The following is a 16,688-nucleotide window of genomic DNA, read 5'->3' on the forward strand; positions in this document are numbered from 1 at the left end:
CATGAACAAACTTCAAAACATCTCCTTTTGTTTCCACAGACCAGGGCTGCTGGGCTACTGTCCTGCAGAGTTAAGCTCCAACCCCAATTAAACACACCTGCACCAAGGTAATCAAGGTCTTCAGGACTTCGGGAAACTAGCAGAAATGTATTCTGGGATAAGTTTGAGCTAAACTCTGCAGAATGTTGGCCCTTCAAGACCAGGATTGGACACCTCTTCTAAAACATAGTCATACTGGTTTGGAACGACATTGGGATAAGTAAATAATGGCAAAATGTAAATTTTTTAAGGAATTACATATTCAATTTTGTATTTTTGCAGTAAGCATATCATCAAGAACTGATATGGGTCTCTTTTGTCAAAATAAACAAATACAAACAAAAACACAAAAAGAGTAACAGTTATATCAAGACATAATAAAAGCAGTAAGTTGTCTCTGTTCCTGTAGAAATGCTCTCAAAAATGAACTAGCATTCAAATATATAGAAATACACTTAAATAAAACTAGAAATAAAACTTTTTAGTCAAGATTAAAATACATGAAATATGTGTGACTACAGGACCAGAGAGCAGTCTTGAGAGGTGCTTGAATGATATGGTGCACTCCCAATGTTTTTAGAGTGGAAAATGTATTTTGTCCAAAGTGATTTTGGGATTTTGGGATAGGGACATGTTTTGTTGGGAATGGGAAGAGACATTTCCAGTCGTTCTGTGTCTTCATGATCCATACCAGAAAATACAATGCTGTAAACAATCTTGGAATTTACATACAATTATTTCTATTTCCAGCTCATTACCGTTTGGTCAGTCAAAGGCGGCAGAACAATGGTCTTCTCCATTGTGTTCATCACCAACTTCCAAAGCTCTTTCAGCACTCGCTTCAACACTGTCTTCTCACAGATCTTGGCAAACAGTGTGAGACTGACAAGGAAAAAGTGCAAAGTGAAGTCGAGGTGTAAAATTTCCAAGAAAGTGTCTAAATTTAATGACTAGCATCTTACTTGCTGTCAAGGAAGTCCATGATTGGCTGGAGGACGTTGTCGGCGTCCTGGGCAACGCTGCTGCAAGCACTTGCTGGTACGTTCCCCGTCCCCTTCACCTGGCTAAGTATGTCACCCATCTGCTTGACATTTTCTTCAATGTTTGGCTGGAAACTATGGGGCGGAGAACAGATGTTACTCCAAAAATAGAACAAAAAAGCAACTTCTTCCTGATCTCTTGATATCTCACCTGGTGGCAAAGATCCTTGCAAGGTCATCTAAAACATTGTTGAGCTTCAGCTGGAGTTCTTTCAAGATGTCGCTAGCTTCAACATTCAACTGAAAGGCACGTTAAGCAATGGTCAAAACCCCCAGAACTTGATTAGGCTCGCAGAACGTTGTAGATCTTTGCACAAAAAGGCTTTGCTAAGCCAGAATGCCAGCAGATTTATGGTTCACTTACATCTTTACCACCCATGGCCTCAAACATCTTCTCAAGCTGTACCCTGAGCTGTTGGATATTGTTAATGAGGATGCACGGCTGTGGGAAGCAAAAACACTTTGTTAAAATGCACGCAATTCAACAGAAGTCTAACTGAACCCACCAAATATCAGCATGGTATATTCTACCCATGTCAGATGTACATACTTTGACAGCGCCATCCTTTGCATTCTAGAATCAAAGAAAAAGAGAACCCAAACTGAATGAGTTAAATTCCGGATTTAAGCAACTATTTAAAAAAATGTAAACCTGATTCCATAGGGCTTTTTAGACTATTACCACTTTCTCCTTGGTGCAGTGGTTGGGAAAGTCTCTTGAGATAATGTCCGCGTAGGAGAGCAGAACGTTGCTAATGGTCTGTGGGGTTAAAGAGAACATGTCTAAACAAGTTCAATGAAAATGCATAACTGTTCCACAGATTGATCATGAAGGGAAATATTATTGTTGTTAAGCTAACTGTTTTCTAAAACGTTTCTTCATCTGATACTGAAAACAGGTACAAACTCTTTTTACAACAATTTTGCTAAGAAAAACTATTTTGCAATTCTATTTTGGTCACGCTAAGAAGGAAATTTGCGGACTTGATTTTTCGGAGACAATTTTCAGGTGTCAATTTTTCTTTAGTTTTAGGTCAAAACCAACTTTGGTTTGCCGCAGGTTACGATCACGCCAACCAAAGTTTGCGACCAAAATCTTATCTAAGCTTTTGATTTTTACTCACTGATGTTACATCGTATTATTTGACAAGCAATATTCGTAAAAGACAGAAATAAACTCTCACAGTGTGCCTTTGGCTAAAGCTAACAGATTTACAAAATCTATTAACGGAATGATCATCAAACTATTACAAATTAAAAACTGTCAGCTGAGGACCTTGGCAAATCTCTTCATGTAGTGTCCAACGATCTGTGGGTCCGGACACTCCAGCTTCTTTATGATCTCGAAGCTCTGATTAAGCTGTGAGAAAACGTCCACTACCGAACAGGAGAAGAGAGCGTGCTCCGAAGTTTGCTGATACTGTAGGAAAGAAAGAGTTGGATGTGTAGTCAGGAAAAAGTTCTAGAATAGAAAGCGCGAGAGACTGCGTAAGCAGACGTCAGGTGTGAGCTCTTTCGTCTGGAAATAATTGGGTCGGGGTGAGACTGTGGCAGGTTCCCAAAGGGGACTCAGTGGAAGTAATGAACTAAAGAGCATGCTTATTGGTTCAGGAACATGCTGGGGTGCTATGAAGTGCACTCATTCATCAAATTTTGACATTGTCTGGCTGCAGGCTGGAGGTCTGTTGTTACTGTAATTTATTACAGCTGGTAAGCTAAATGGTAAGTATAGATTTACAGTGAATTTCCAATTTTGCTTTCAACTTTTCTTATAAATTCTTACAAATTTAAATTACTTTTCTATTATATACATACACACACCCACACACCCACACACACACACATATACATATATAAATATATATATATATATATATATATATATATATATATATATATATATATATATATATATATATATATATATATGTTGTATCTGCATTTAATGGCCTTGAAGATATGAACCAAAAGGCAAGAGAGATAAATCTCACCCCATCTTTCTTATCGCGCTCCAGGGCTCCGTGCAAAAAGTCCCGAGACACCTCCTCATTCTCATCCAACCACTGGATGACAAACGGCTCGAACCACCTGCAGAGTAACATCACAACCTAAAGCTCTATCACCCATCATACCACGGTCACAGTGACATTTTAAGTGTGCATGACTCGGATAATATGCGTGTGAGATGGAAGAGTGCGGGAGTCACTCACGTGGGATATTCAGGCACTCGGCTCTTGAAGAAAGGCAGGTCTTTGCAGTATTCATTGTAGAGCCACTTTACTTTGAAGTGCAGGTTCATGTAATCTGCACTCTTGCACAGCCGGTTCTTTTCATGCTCTGAATGCCGTGAGGTGAAGACAAAGGCTCTTCATGAAACAGTTCAAGATATAACGGCACATAATACATCTACGCAGAGAGGAGAACCCCTACTGAATCAGCAGACGAGAAGAACTCCACCACATGTCGACTTTTCACCAAGTGTGAAATTTAAGTAGCTATCAGTGGGAAACCCTGCCAGGCTTGTGTTTCTAACTAACAGGCAAACTTTTTTCATTGTATCTCATTTTCTGTCAGTCAAGTTATGAACATCACAGACCTACAGCTGAAACTTTTTAATGAGGTTCTGGAGTCTTAGTCTACAAAACAAAGAATCAATCAATGCAAAGGCTAGATAGATGAAGAAAAGCTTCTTAGATTAGACTTGCCTTCCATTGCGTACTTCATATCCTGGGCAAACAGGTTCCACATAACCTCTGCGCTGATCTTTCCGACATTGAGCTCCTGCGGAAACCTGTGTGCGCCAGAATACGTCATATTAAGATCCTAAACAGGATTATGAAGTGAAATAAAATGATGCTGGACTCACTGGTTAAGGCAGGGGGTGTAGGAGTTCTTGTCCTCTTCAATAATTGAGACAATAAGGGTGATTAACTTAGACCAGAAGTCTAGATTCTTGATGCTTGGACCTTGTTCCTCAGGAGGAACCTCTCCTTTTTTGTTCTGCACAAGATGAATTCATTTTGAAATGGTAGCTTGAAGCATGCTACGGCTTTTCATAATCTGCCAAACCTCTGGAAGAAATTACCCCACTAATGCGCAGGAATGGCTTATTTCAGCCAGCAAACAAACAAACAAACATCAATATGCAAAGCACTCTAGGGGAACAAGATTAGGGTTAGATGATTAATTCAACAGGAACAGTGTTTGATATTTATGAGGGAAGCCTGTAACATCTTCAAAGCAGCGCAAACAAAAGCTGCACGATGAACTGCTCTGATAAAATGGCTTGGATGCTCCCGGGGGAGAGAGCTTTGGAGTTGATCAGGAAGTGTCAGGACTCACCGGGTCCGTCTGGTATTCTCGACTATACAGCTCGTGGCAGTTGTTGAAAATGTATTCGTAGGTAGAGTTGAGGCAAGCCTTCACACAGTCCTTCACTACCTGGCTGGCACGAGGAGGACTCTGAAGCTCCTGGACCTAGAGAAGAACGATTCATGGTGCATTCAGATGGGTAATTCAATCAATGAAACAAAAATAATACTCAAAGTAAACTTTCTAATTCTACAACAAAATAATAATAAAAAAATTCACAAAAAACTGTGTGAAAAAAAGTGGTACGAAAATAATATTAAGAAAAAAAAGAAAAAAAAAAGAAATCATAGGAAAAAGAAAACAGTATAAAAATTATAGAAGAACACAGAAAATAAAATTGCATGAAGATTATATGAAAATTGTAAAATCATGCAGAAAATCAATGCAAATGTAATGTAACAAACTAATGTACAGAAATAATTCAAAAAGAAAACTATACAGCAAAGATAATCGTATGAAAATTGTATGAAATAAAAAAAAAAAATTGTCCAAAAGAAATTGTATGGAAAAATTTCTTATAATGATTTTAAGAAAGTGCACAGAACAGAAAACTGTATGAAAATTGAAAAATGAACACCATATAAAAAAGAAAACCACATGTAAATGACACAAAAAAAAACTCATACCAGAAATATTAAGTAAAAACCAAACAAAAGAAGGTCAAATTTACACGGTCAGTAGCATCAGGGGGTTACAACTAACCTTCATCCTGAAGAATGTGATGCTGGTTAGCAGGTCCACAGTAGACTTGAGGTCCTGTAGCCTCTCAGGACTGCTAGCTGGGAAATTATTCTGTACACACACAAGCACAAGAAAGCGTGCCTCTTTGCAATCATACTCATTTCAATACGACTTAAAGCTTTTATATGTAGTCACATCGGACTAATCAATCTCATTTGTCTGATTCGACAATCTCACCTGCAGGCGAACACCACACAAACCATTTAACTTTAGTTAAGAAAGATCCTTCATACAAAAGCAAGGAAAGAAGTGACTTCTCAAGGAAACACTAGAAAGTCATAATACCCTGTACATAGAAAGGTCAATCCTCAGAGAGTTGTGAAGCTGGTCCAGAAGCTTGACAAATCGCTCTTTCTACAAAAAGCAAACAAGAAACCACCTTAAATTACTGGCACACACACATTCGATGCTGAAATCTTCCTGAAAGGCTGAATCAAGCACTCACACCAAAGTTGGAGGCAGCGAAACGGTCAGAGGCGGACACATTGTTAGTGGCCTGGGTTGTGTGAGCGTAGTAAGCATTGATGTTGGCCAGTAGGGTGCTCATGACCGCAGGCACTCCAGGACACATGTACTTTGATGATAAGCAGGCGAAGTGTCTAAAAACAAGAAGGTACAAAAAGTACCTAAGTACAGAAGCAAACAACTAAAACGTCAATGGCAGAACTGTGAGGAGAATCATACGTCATGGCTTGGTAAATGGACTCCACCCCGTAACGCATGGCAAACTCATCGACGATTTCTTGGGGCGTCTCTTCAAAGTAAACCTTCCATGCATCATCACCCTTGGCATCTGGTATCTTCACCACCCCATTGTTCTGGATGTCCGTTAGATAGTGGAAAAGGTTCTACGGAGAGATGGAAAGTAGATCAATTCGCTAAGGACTAAATTGATATACTCTATCAGGGACTATGCACTTAAGCTTGCTAATAAACAATTGCAGGTGGAAAATGAGAATGAAAAAGTGTCAGACTGACCTCGTGCAGGCAAGTGTACTGGACGTGGTACGGAGCTACGGTTTCTTCTCCTTTGATCTCTACACTGATGTGCATACGAATGGCTCCGGACACAGCAGACTTGTCCGTACGCTTGTCTGAAAGGAAGCAGAATGAAGTCGGTAAAATATAAAAATTACAAAAGCAAGAAAATAGCAGAGAGCTGTGTGATAAAAGAAAGTGGTACAAAAACCATAAAAAAAAAAAAAAAAAAAACGTATGAAAATTAAAAAAGAGGAAATTTACAAAAAAATATAATCATATGAAAATCAAATTAAAAACTGTCTGAAAATTGTAAACAAAAAAATTCATATAGAAAGGAAAATCATAAAAAAGAGAACAATTTATGAAACCCATAAAAAATAAAATGATACCGAAATTGCATGAAAAAAGAGAATTAAAAAAAAGGAAACTACAGCATAATCATTGAATCATTAATATGAGTCAGATATGATATTAGAAGATATTAGAAAATACTACAGAAACTGCATCAAAAAGATAAAAAAAAAAAAAAATCGTACAATAATTGAAAACAAACTAAAAAATCAAACTAAATCGTATGAAAATCATATGAAGTTGCAAAATATTTTTTTTTTATTCAAACAAGCCAGTGTTGAAGTGCAGTGTTGAAGATTTTAGAAGTGCAAGAAAAATTTAAAGCAAAATGTCTAACCTCAGTTAATCCATTTTTTATATCGCAATGCTACTATACAAGTTTGCGATAAAACTTTTAAAGGTCTTCTTTGCAAGGTAGTGTCATGAAATGGCATTTTTACAAGCTTGCTATGTTAGCAAGAGAGCGAGCGGAACAAGTCATGCCAATCGATTAAATAGATCACAAAAACCTTACCCAGGTTGTACCAGACGTCCATTTCTCCGCTCAGAGTTCGAACCTCGATGATGGTCTGACCGAGGAAATCATCAGACTCCCGTTTGAACTTCTGCTTGACTCTGGACTTAATATCGTCGTCCTCGTCCCACACGCGCACTTTGATCCGATCGGAAGAGTTGTGACACTCACTGTGTGAGATGTTTTTGTGTCACCATGAGCATTAACCCTTAACGAAATATATCGGACACATATTAATTGAGTTTTGAATCCAAAAAAATTGTCAACTTACAAATTGAAGCTCTCATCCCATACAGGGTTGAGGTTGCCGTAGATGGTCTTGGTTCGTTTTTTGGTCTTGCCTACTTGCACTGTAACATAAGGATCGCTGGAGCCGGTCTTGTCCTTTGCCTGCAGGCCCTGGGCACATAATACTGAGCGGAGAAACAACAGGGTTCATACTAAGATAACCGATATGAAATAAACTTGTACTAGTCGAAGTGGGTCATTACCGGTGATGCTGATCTTTGCCGACCACTTGGATGTTCCGTCTAGGACGCTTTGCTTGACCTGCTTCATGTGTGCCACGTGAGTCGCCTTGATGACTGCAAACACGTCCTGAATCAACTCGAATATCTCAGGCTTGTTGCGTTCACGGATCTTCATGCGATCTTTTAACACCATGATGATATTCTGGGTGCGATCCTCAGCTCCATGCTTGGAGCTCTTCTCCGCCGCCCCTATGAAATATGGAAAAGGTTAATTTAAATACACTTCATATTTACACTAACGGTCAAACGTTTGGAATGACTGTGATTTTGTTTGTTTTGTTTTGAAAGTTATGTTGATCCAGGCTGAATTTATTTGATCAAAAATACAGGAAAAACTGTAAAATTGCGAAATATTATTACAATTCAAAATCATTTTTAAATATATATTGAAATGTTTATTATTTCTGTGAGGCAAAGCTGAATTTTCGGCATCATTACTCCAAGCTTCAGTGTCAAATGATCCGTCAGAAATCATTCTAGGAAACACAAGCTTAAGAAACATTTCATCAATGATGAAAATAGTTTTTTCTGCAGAATATTTTTGTGGAAACCATGATACACTACTAAAAATAATTAATTATTTTTTTATAAAAATAAAAAGGAACAAATAAACACTTTTCCAACAATGACATATTAAATGTGTGACAGTAATGACATTTTAAATGTTAACAAGGAAAAATTAGTTCTTTTAAACTCTCTATCTATCAATGAATCCTGACAAAAGTATTAATAATTAAGCATCAATAATAATAACTCAGCAGCAAATCAGCATATTAGAATGTTTTCTGAAGGATCATGTGACACTGAAGACTTGAGTAATGATGCTGAAAATACAGCTTTGCATCACAGGAATAAATATAATTTTAACATTTATTAAAATACAAAACAGTTATTTGAAATTGTAATAATATTTCATAATATTACTATTTTTTACTGTATTGTTGTTCAAATAAATGCCATCTCTGTGAGGTTAAAGAAAAAACAAAAATCAAAATTATTCCAAGCGTTTGACTGATACAGTAAGTGTATATTTTAAATATATTTATATATATCTCAATAATTATATTTCAAATAAACAAGAGAATCTTTTTTTGTATTAAAGACAATATTTGACAGTAATGAAAGAATCTCCATAATCATCTTACTCTGTAGACAGTCGGCATTAAGCAACTCTTGACACTTCTCGTGACACTTGACCCCGCACTCTGTGCAGCGCATGCCCTGTCGAGCGATGCCCCACAGAAGCCCCTCACACTCGTAGCAGTAGGTGGGGGTTGTGGCCGTCCACACCTCAAAGTTGTGTGGTGTAGTGCAGGAAATAGGGTAGATCAAAGCCTGCAGGGTCTTCTTATAGACGTGACTCTTCTGCACGGTCATAATAAATCAACAGGTCAATGGAAAACGGTTCTGAACTGAAAATGTCAATGTCTATGAAGACAACGGGGCTTGCTGACATACCAATTCTTCATTGTTGAGTGTGCTGGAGGCCATAGCAGAGGTGATTCCTGCTTTTCGAGAGTTCTGCACAAGAGACTACAAGAGAACACAAAAATGTAGGGCTCAAAATAAAATTAGGAGCAAATTGTTTGTGGTTGCAATTGAAGTATGTTACTCAGGAGTGCTGAAAATGTAAAATTGTGAGTGCTTACCATTGCCTGCAGGAGGTATTGGCATTGAAAAAAGAGAGGGAAAAATACATTTTAGAAGTTTGCCAAAAATAACTCAATAACTTAATATTTCATACATCAACTTAAGAAAAAATAAAATAAAACACAACCACAAGTAGAAAATATTTCTGTAAAGAGGCCTTGAACAGTGCTTGTACAACAAGAATACATGTGGAAGACTGAAATATGGAGGGAGTAGAGAAGAAAAGAGAGAGAGGGAGGAGGTCGTCTGTCTGTAGTTGAACTGTTTTCGACATGCATTTTAATTCTGCTCCAATCAGCACTTTGGCTTCTGACTCTTAGAGTCAGTAGCAGTGACGGTAAACTGGATTAAAACAGACAAACTGCGGAGGTGTTTAGTGCAGTATGCTAATTTCTCCCTCATCCTCAAGTCCGTAGCGTCAAAACAAGCCTGGTGCCATTGCCGGCTCTGACAGATCTCCAGTGAAGGCTGCCAGGAGTGTTCTTGGCTGAATAAGTGCAGCCAGACCTACACGACAGCTGTCAGCAAATTAATGATTTTTTTTTTGGGCTCTTGTTACTTTATTTAATCAAGACACAACTGACTCTCCTGTCAGTCTAATGAGAAGTTTTGCAGAAAGTGTTGTTAATGAAGTACACTCAAAAATGCATTTTGCGGATTTTTAAATGTTATTAATTAACATGCACTAATGCTCTTGAACAATTTGCTTGAAATAAATGTTATTGCAATGTAATCAATTTCAACAACATGAACCAGATTTAATTACTAGCTCAATTTAAATGTGGTTATTTCATAATTTCTTTGCTTACCGAACATGAACTGATGAATTAGACACCATAAGACAAGAAACATGTACTAGTCAGGTCAGTTTAGATTTCATGTTGCCTTTAATGCCTATATGCTTGTGTTGCATCTATCCATGCGAGAACCAATGATGTTTGATTTTATTTGCCACCCAAACCTTTTTTTAAGTATCAGTGGAAAAGTTCAAACAAGCTCCCAAAATAAGTCACAGGCACAAAACAAGGTTAGCGGCTCAGAGAGAAATACAGAGGCTGAAATGAATGGGACTGTAAGGGAGACACTGCGACAGTCAGAAGGCTGGAGATTCATCAGTCTGCAGGGTTAATGGAGCTGAGTAATGCTCTGATAATGTCTAACCCTGTAGCCGTGATTCAGACAGATGTGCCATAGAGGCTTCTGGAACTACAGACCCTTGACAGAGTGCTGCCCAAAATAACCACGCTGATGCATATGGATGGTGCTTTTGAAGAGTTGGGAAGGTGATGTTGTGTCCAGCTGTGTAATGCTTTTGTGTGACTCACCAGGTCTCGGACGAGAGGGATGGCCTTCCTCTTGCGTAGGTCCGGCATGCTGTCTATGCTGTAAAGAGCACCTCCAGGCCTGCAGATCAAACCAGTGGATGTATTATATATACTGTATATCATACATAGCTAGCTATTTCCCACTGATCTAATTTAGCAACTGGTAAAAAAAAAAAAAGAAGAGTATATTCTCTATATATAGTGATTCATTATGATTAAGGGACTTTCTGATGTTTAAATGTTTACATAAATTATATATAATCAAACTCATGAAGTTTGAATATCTCAGACTTTTAGCTGCTCCCAAAATGAACTGCAGTCCTTTGGTGACACTCACCCTGCTTGCAAAAAGAGTGACGCGAGTCCTGGAGTCTCGCCTCGAGCCTGCGGAAAACAGGGAGTGACAGCGGAGTCAGTGACAGCGCTCCATATATCTCAATTTAATCAGTCCGCTAAACCATATTAAACTTCTCTTTAATATCCATGCAGACCTCACAATGTAATTTCAATGACAGAATTTATATCAAGAAAAAAGACCATTGTCTATTCTGTATGGACTCAGAAAGAGCCTGCAGTCAGCTGATCTCAATGATGTCAGTTGCAGGACTCTCTCATTATTAGACCGGATTTGCCGGACATCTTTATCTCCATCATCCTTGTTCTGTCATAACAACTCCATGTGTATCTCAGAGGAAGCGTGCCGCAGTCATTGGTCAGGGAAATGTGTTTACTGTTAGACCCACCTTTTAGATTGCTTGTCCAGCTTCGGCAAAGCAGTGAAGAGCATGACAATCACTATGCCAATGACAAAAAACTGAAAAAAGAACAACAAAAAAAACACACACAAAAAAACAAAAAAAAACAAATGGGGTGGAACACAAAAGTGGGCAAGCATGAAATCCCAAAACAAAACTTGTTTTGCAAACATATGTAACAGTAAAACGTAAAACTTAAAAGTAAGTGACAAAAAAGTTAAATGAAATGAATAAGACAAAGGAAGACAATGAAGGGCAGAACTAACCAAGGACTTGCAACCCAGTGTTGGCCAACAGAACCAACAGAATAGCATAAGCAAGCTGGCATACTTTGACTGGCTACTGAATTATTATATGGTTGGAAGAAGCTAATCAAACAAATATAGTATCGATTTCATGCTTCACAACTTCAGACCTCACGTACCTCCTGCAGCTGAAGGCGAACCCTGTTGAAGAGTCGCAACCAGTTGGCTTTGGCCCTTACTGCAGGGTCCACACGTGGCTCCAGCTTTGGTGTGCTGCGAAAAAATTGAAAACTGTTAGATTTATTTAGCATTTAGCAAAATGTCATGAAGGGCTATACCTTATCCTAGGAAGCTTACCTCTCTGGAGAAGCCTCTTTCTTTTCTTGATCTGCTTCAGGCGGGACCTCTGTGGCAGGGGTAGACAAAGGTTCCCTCAAAGGGGCTACAAGCTTGCCTACAGGTGTTGGGACCTTCCCAGGCTCCACCTCTGAGACTCGTGGTGGGGTTGAGGTATGCGGTACCTTGGCAAAGACATCATGTGGCTGCTGTGGGGGTGATGACTCTCGCTTAGACTCCATGGTCTGGAATGGTGGTTGGGATTGTGGTGGCTGTTGCTGGTGCATGGAAGCCTGTTTCTCCAGTGGTGGACGACTGGTCGGGGCCTCAGGAGCCAACATTGGGGCAGTGCTGGTTGGGGTAGGGGTGTAGGGTGGCTCCTGCTCTTCACTGAGAGTACCATCCATTGGGTACAGGTCTTCATCCTCTTCCTCCTCATAGGGATACTCCGCTTCCTCCTGCTCATAGACCTCATCATCCTCTTCAACATATTGTGCCTCTTCTTCACCTCCATCTTTGTTGTACTCCCCATCATCACTGTAGACGCCCTGCGGCTCATCTGGATCCCAATCAGGTGAGTCTTTACCGTAGCTAACGGAGGAATGGCAGGAGTGGTAAGAGTCGTTCTCGTCGTAGAACTCTCCGGAACCTCGGAAACTCTCGCCATCGTCTGGGCCAAACTCCTCACTGAGTTGGGAGCTGCCGCGGCTCAGCTCACCAGAGGAGGCATAGCGACTACTGCCGGTGGGACTGTGGGAGTAAAGAGTCATTAGTGTTATATTGCTTATAGTGTTAACAAGATGCGTGACTGTTGATATACAGATTTATGGGTCATAAAAAGAACAAACAACCACCGAGGAATATGATACTTTTCAGCTGATAAAAGTCTCTCCCTGCTGAAAACAACTGTTAAAGACGGGTTTTCTGGTCTTAACTGGTCTCTCAGAAGACAGGCCAGTAGACCAGCTTAAACCAGCTAAGACAAGCCAACAAATTAAGGGTTGGTTTGAGGTATTTTCTTCAGCAGGGAAATAGTTGTTGCTTATTTATGGATGAATGCATGTGGGTGAGGTGGTAAGAAAAAACGAGACAGAATCCTGAGGTTCATTTGAGGGAGTCGAAGAAAAGACCATTAACATACGGACTCAAAAAGAGCTGTTTCACAAAATACGTCAAGATGGCAATTGGAAGAGTTGTCAGTGGACAAACTAACCCAGGTGGACTTAAAAAAGGACAAGACATTGAAAAAAATATAGAGAGTAACACTGAGCTGAGAGAGAAGGGGATGCAGCATTTTGATGTGACACCTTAAAAAATTTAAGGTTATTTATCTTTGATGGTGAATGAGCCAATTAGGTGTAAAGAGATTGAAAAAATGGTACGAGTAAGAATAGATGCACTGCCACACAGACAAACACACACACGATCGATTATGGGACGTATGGTTTAGTAATGCATGAAGAATCAGAACCAAAATAGATGGGATGTGTAAAAGTCTTTGAGCCAAAAAGTGTCTATGCTTCAGACTAGAGCAAATACGAGAGCCACAGGACACACGAACAATTACACATACAATCACGCTTCTGTCAAACCATTTAGTTATATATCCTTGTCACCTTTTTTCGCTTTCTTGTGGACAAACCCATAAAGACACAAATGCAGCTTTATTTCCTGTCTTCCACACAACACATTTTGGCTTTCGGAAAGTTGTCCATGAGATGTTGAGAGGATAAGTCAGTGGTGTGAGCATCCCCTGTTCTCTGCCATAGTCATCGACATGGTCCCGCCTGCTGCCCACACACAGCCTAGTCTGTCTAAAGGCTATGTAATTAGCGTACACTAGGCTTTCAGAATTCTGTCAGGCATATAGCTGCTAAATAACAGACTTCACAAAAAAAAACAAAAAAAAACAGACCCAGTGGACCCCACTGGCAACTGCACCAAATTCAGATTACACAGTACAGAAGACACAAGAAAAAACTTCTGAAACGCACAAGTTGGTAACCCAATAACATGTGACAGATCATTAACAGGTAAATAACAATCATGAAAGAGGACATAGAAACATATACAAAAAGGTATAGATAGAGTATATATATTCATAGACCATGTATGTCAAAGAAAGATTGGTGCGCATGCATGGCAAGCATAGCGAGGACCACAGGACCAGACAAGTCCAATTCCACGACATCATCACAGCAGGACGGATTCACAGGCTGGAGCAGGAAGAAGAGCGGGAGGAGGAGGTGGAAGAGGGTGGAGGTGTAGGAACTACGGAGACCCACCTATCAGAGAGCGAGTGCCTACTGTCTAAGGAGTATTGGCGGCTGGTCCGCTGCTCGAGCCAGAAGCCGAATCAAGATCGCTGCGGCCGTTGGTGGCGGAGTCTAAACTATCATAGTGTCTGGTGGGAGGGAAGGGGATGGGGGAGGCAGGAAGAGGAGGAGCATGAGTAATGTCTTTTTTATTATTTGTTTTTCATCTCACCTCATCAGGTCACATTAGATGGAAAATGGCCCAGTTTAAGGCAATGGTTAACCAGCTGCTAAGAGACTCATATCAAAAGTATCACTGTGGGATCAGGATCTGTCCATTATAAGACTTTATAAAGAAGAGCCCTGTCCCAGATGGCGCCCTTGATGTTGATTTGCAGTCTTGTGGCCTTCGCTTGCACGCATCTGTAAAGTCCACGAGACTGTAGGGTGGCCCACTTGACATCATATGTTTCCCAAGGCTGCTCACAAGCTGCTCTGAGGCAGCTATGTCTGCTTTTGGTATAAATATCTTAAGGGACTTCAGGTGCCATTTGGGATAAGGCAAGAGTCTCATTGCATAACAGCATGCAATGCAAGAATGTTGGATGAATTTCCCTTTTGTAAGACAAAATGTACAGGAAATAAAAGCGTGTTTTGAAGTGAACTGGGCCAAAATGAACAACTGAGGGAAAACGTTGCATTCAAATCACAGAGTTGCACCAATGTGGCTCAAAAACCCATGAAGTGTATACAATGACTGCTCGTCCAAGGCTTGTATACAGTCACCAATGCATAGGAAAAAGAACAGACGAAAGTCGCACAGAATGCTTTTTCTAACTGATGGATGCTAAAGTTACTAGCATTAGCAGATACATTGCAACCAGGAATTGGGACAATTTACCTGATGGCTCTCTGGTTATCATAGTCACAGTCATTCACGTCGTTGTAGCGGGAGCCATGGTGTGTGTTACGGATGGGGTATTGGTGCAAGGAGGCGTTGGGCTGAGAAGTGGTGTAGAATGGAGGCGGGATGCTGTTGCTGGTTTCACTGCGGTAATCACTGTCTCGATCATCCACAGCACTATCTGGATCATCATCTGAAAAGCAAGTGATGATTCTACATGTAAAATGTGTGTATTAACCGTAATAGTTTTAAGTAGAAATGTTCCAGCACCAAAAACCATACCCATCATACATCATAAAGTATCAATGAAAGTATTGTGCAGCTTTTTAAAACTCACCAAACTAAGTTTACTTACTTTGCTGGTCCCCCCATATACTCCAGTTACCTATAACAACAAAGAGTCAACAGAAAAATTAGAAATAGGCCAAGAAGTCAGTGATGAAAATACATATTTTTGAAACAAATACCTCGGTGTGACCATGAACAAGCAGCTTGCCCATGCATGCTAAGTGCTAATGTTTAATAGCTCTGATGTGAAGCAAAAATAGCCTGTTGGCAAGCCAAAGCTTCCTGCTCCTCCTTAACCCACCCATGCTTGAAATATTGCTGAATACTATCCAGAAAATCTCTATGCACCATGATGCTAAGCCATCCATCTAGTGCTCTGAGATAAAACACTCTCATATTGGAGCTGCTGATGGTGTGACTGGTCCTCTACTGAGGTTCTGCACACATCAACCTACCAAGGGGCCATGTAATTTATAGTGTGGAGTGTGGGTAGTGCTTGAAAGCTTACAGCACTGAGTTGATGGTATTGGAAGTGGTCTCTCATGCTCCTCCTGGTATGTGTACTGCAAAATGAGCAAACAAAAATGTCTGAATCTGGAGAACTGTAAAGAGAACAAGAATGGAGTTGAATGACAAGACTCACAATCTTGGTCCCTCATGGCATTGAGCTGCTCCAGTTTCTTGGCCCAGTATCGAGGCTTCCTCCTCTGGTATATCTGGAAGTGTGAAAACTATGTGTCAGCATTTAAAACTTTGGACAAATTGGACCAAATATAGTATTGGAGGAAGCAATAAAACAGCAAGGACACCTAATGGGAGTTCGAATCGTGTATCCAAAAGCACTCGATGGAACGTGGGATCCTTGGTGCCGCAGATCTCATTCTCAGCCATAATGACTGGGAGTCTAAAGTCAGCCATTGTCCTGGACCTTCCTACAACACCAGAGATAAACAAAAAGCACTGCCATCTTTTTTTGTCTGTATATTTGGTTTGGCTCAACTACCAAGGTATACAACTCTAGCTGTTTGGGGTTAATTTAGCTTAGTGGTTATAGATCTTTGCTGGTGGACAAAGAGTTGAAAGTTTGAACCCTATAAAAGGCGAATGTTAAAATCACCGCTTTTCCTTTAACAAGCCACTTAATCTCAGATTGCTCCAGGGAGGCTGTGCTAATAAAATTTTATAACAAAACACTGCAGAAACAAATTCCACTGGTGCCGTTCATAAAATATGTTTAAACTGGTAAGAAATATTAACATATAGGGTCTTACAGGAATGGTTTCTGCAACATGTTTGCAATGAGAGCCGATGCCAGGCATCAGCTACAGATCTCCACATATAGCTCTACAGTGGGTGAGAAAA

At 40.0% G+C, this 16,688-nt stretch overlaps 1 protein-coding gene across 1 annotated transcript in view; it reads right to left on the bottom strand.

Annotated features, from left to right (window-relative positions):
• The window catches only part of LOC113064638 (protein unc-13 homolog A-like), a 29,839-nt gene that overhangs the window by 12,757 nt on the left and 394 nt on the right, over nucleotides 1-16,688 (bottom strand). The window contains 33 exon segments of the mRNA XM_026235465.1: nucleotides 798-921; nucleotides 1,002-1,154; nucleotides 1,231-1,319; nucleotides 1,444-1,521; nucleotides 1,630-1,653; nucleotides 1,762-1,839; nucleotides 2,356-2,499; nucleotides 3,071-3,167; nucleotides 3,290-3,416; nucleotides 3,785-3,870; nucleotides 3,946-4,079; nucleotides 4,422-4,556; nucleotides 5,154-5,243; nucleotides 5,478-5,546; nucleotides 5,638-5,791; nucleotides 5,877-6,040; nucleotides 6,171-6,286; nucleotides 7,039-7,208; nucleotides 7,310-7,451; nucleotides 7,530-7,757; nucleotides 8,714-8,933; nucleotides 9,027-9,101; nucleotides 9,218-9,223; nucleotides 10,544-10,622; nucleotides 10,881-10,927; nucleotides 11,723-11,816; nucleotides 11,901-12,629; nucleotides 14,165-14,219; nucleotides 14,222-14,283; nucleotides 15,036-15,231; nucleotides 15,394-15,423; nucleotides 15,835-16,042; nucleotides 16,170-16,258. Coding sequence (XP_026091250.1) covers nucleotides 798-921; nucleotides 1,002-1,154; nucleotides 1,231-1,319; nucleotides 1,444-1,521; nucleotides 1,630-1,653; nucleotides 1,762-1,839; nucleotides 2,356-2,499; nucleotides 3,071-3,167; nucleotides 3,290-3,416; nucleotides 3,785-3,870; nucleotides 3,946-4,079; nucleotides 4,422-4,556; nucleotides 5,154-5,243; nucleotides 5,478-5,546; nucleotides 5,638-5,791; nucleotides 5,877-6,040; nucleotides 6,171-6,286; nucleotides 7,039-7,208; nucleotides 7,310-7,451; nucleotides 7,530-7,757; nucleotides 8,714-8,933; nucleotides 9,027-9,101; nucleotides 9,218-9,223; nucleotides 10,544-10,622; nucleotides 10,881-10,927; nucleotides 11,723-11,816; nucleotides 11,901-12,629; nucleotides 14,165-14,219; nucleotides 14,222-14,283; nucleotides 15,036-15,231; nucleotides 15,394-15,423; nucleotides 15,835-16,042; nucleotides 16,170-16,258 — 4,292 coding nt within the window.

The sequence above is a fragment of the Carassius auratus genome, chromosome 47, assembly GCF_003368295.1.
Source record: "Carassius auratus strain Wakin chromosome 47, ASM336829v1, whole genome shotgun sequence".
Taxonomy (NCBI): domain Eukaryota; kingdom Metazoa; phylum Chordata; class Actinopteri; order Cypriniformes; family Cyprinidae; genus Carassius; species Carassius auratus.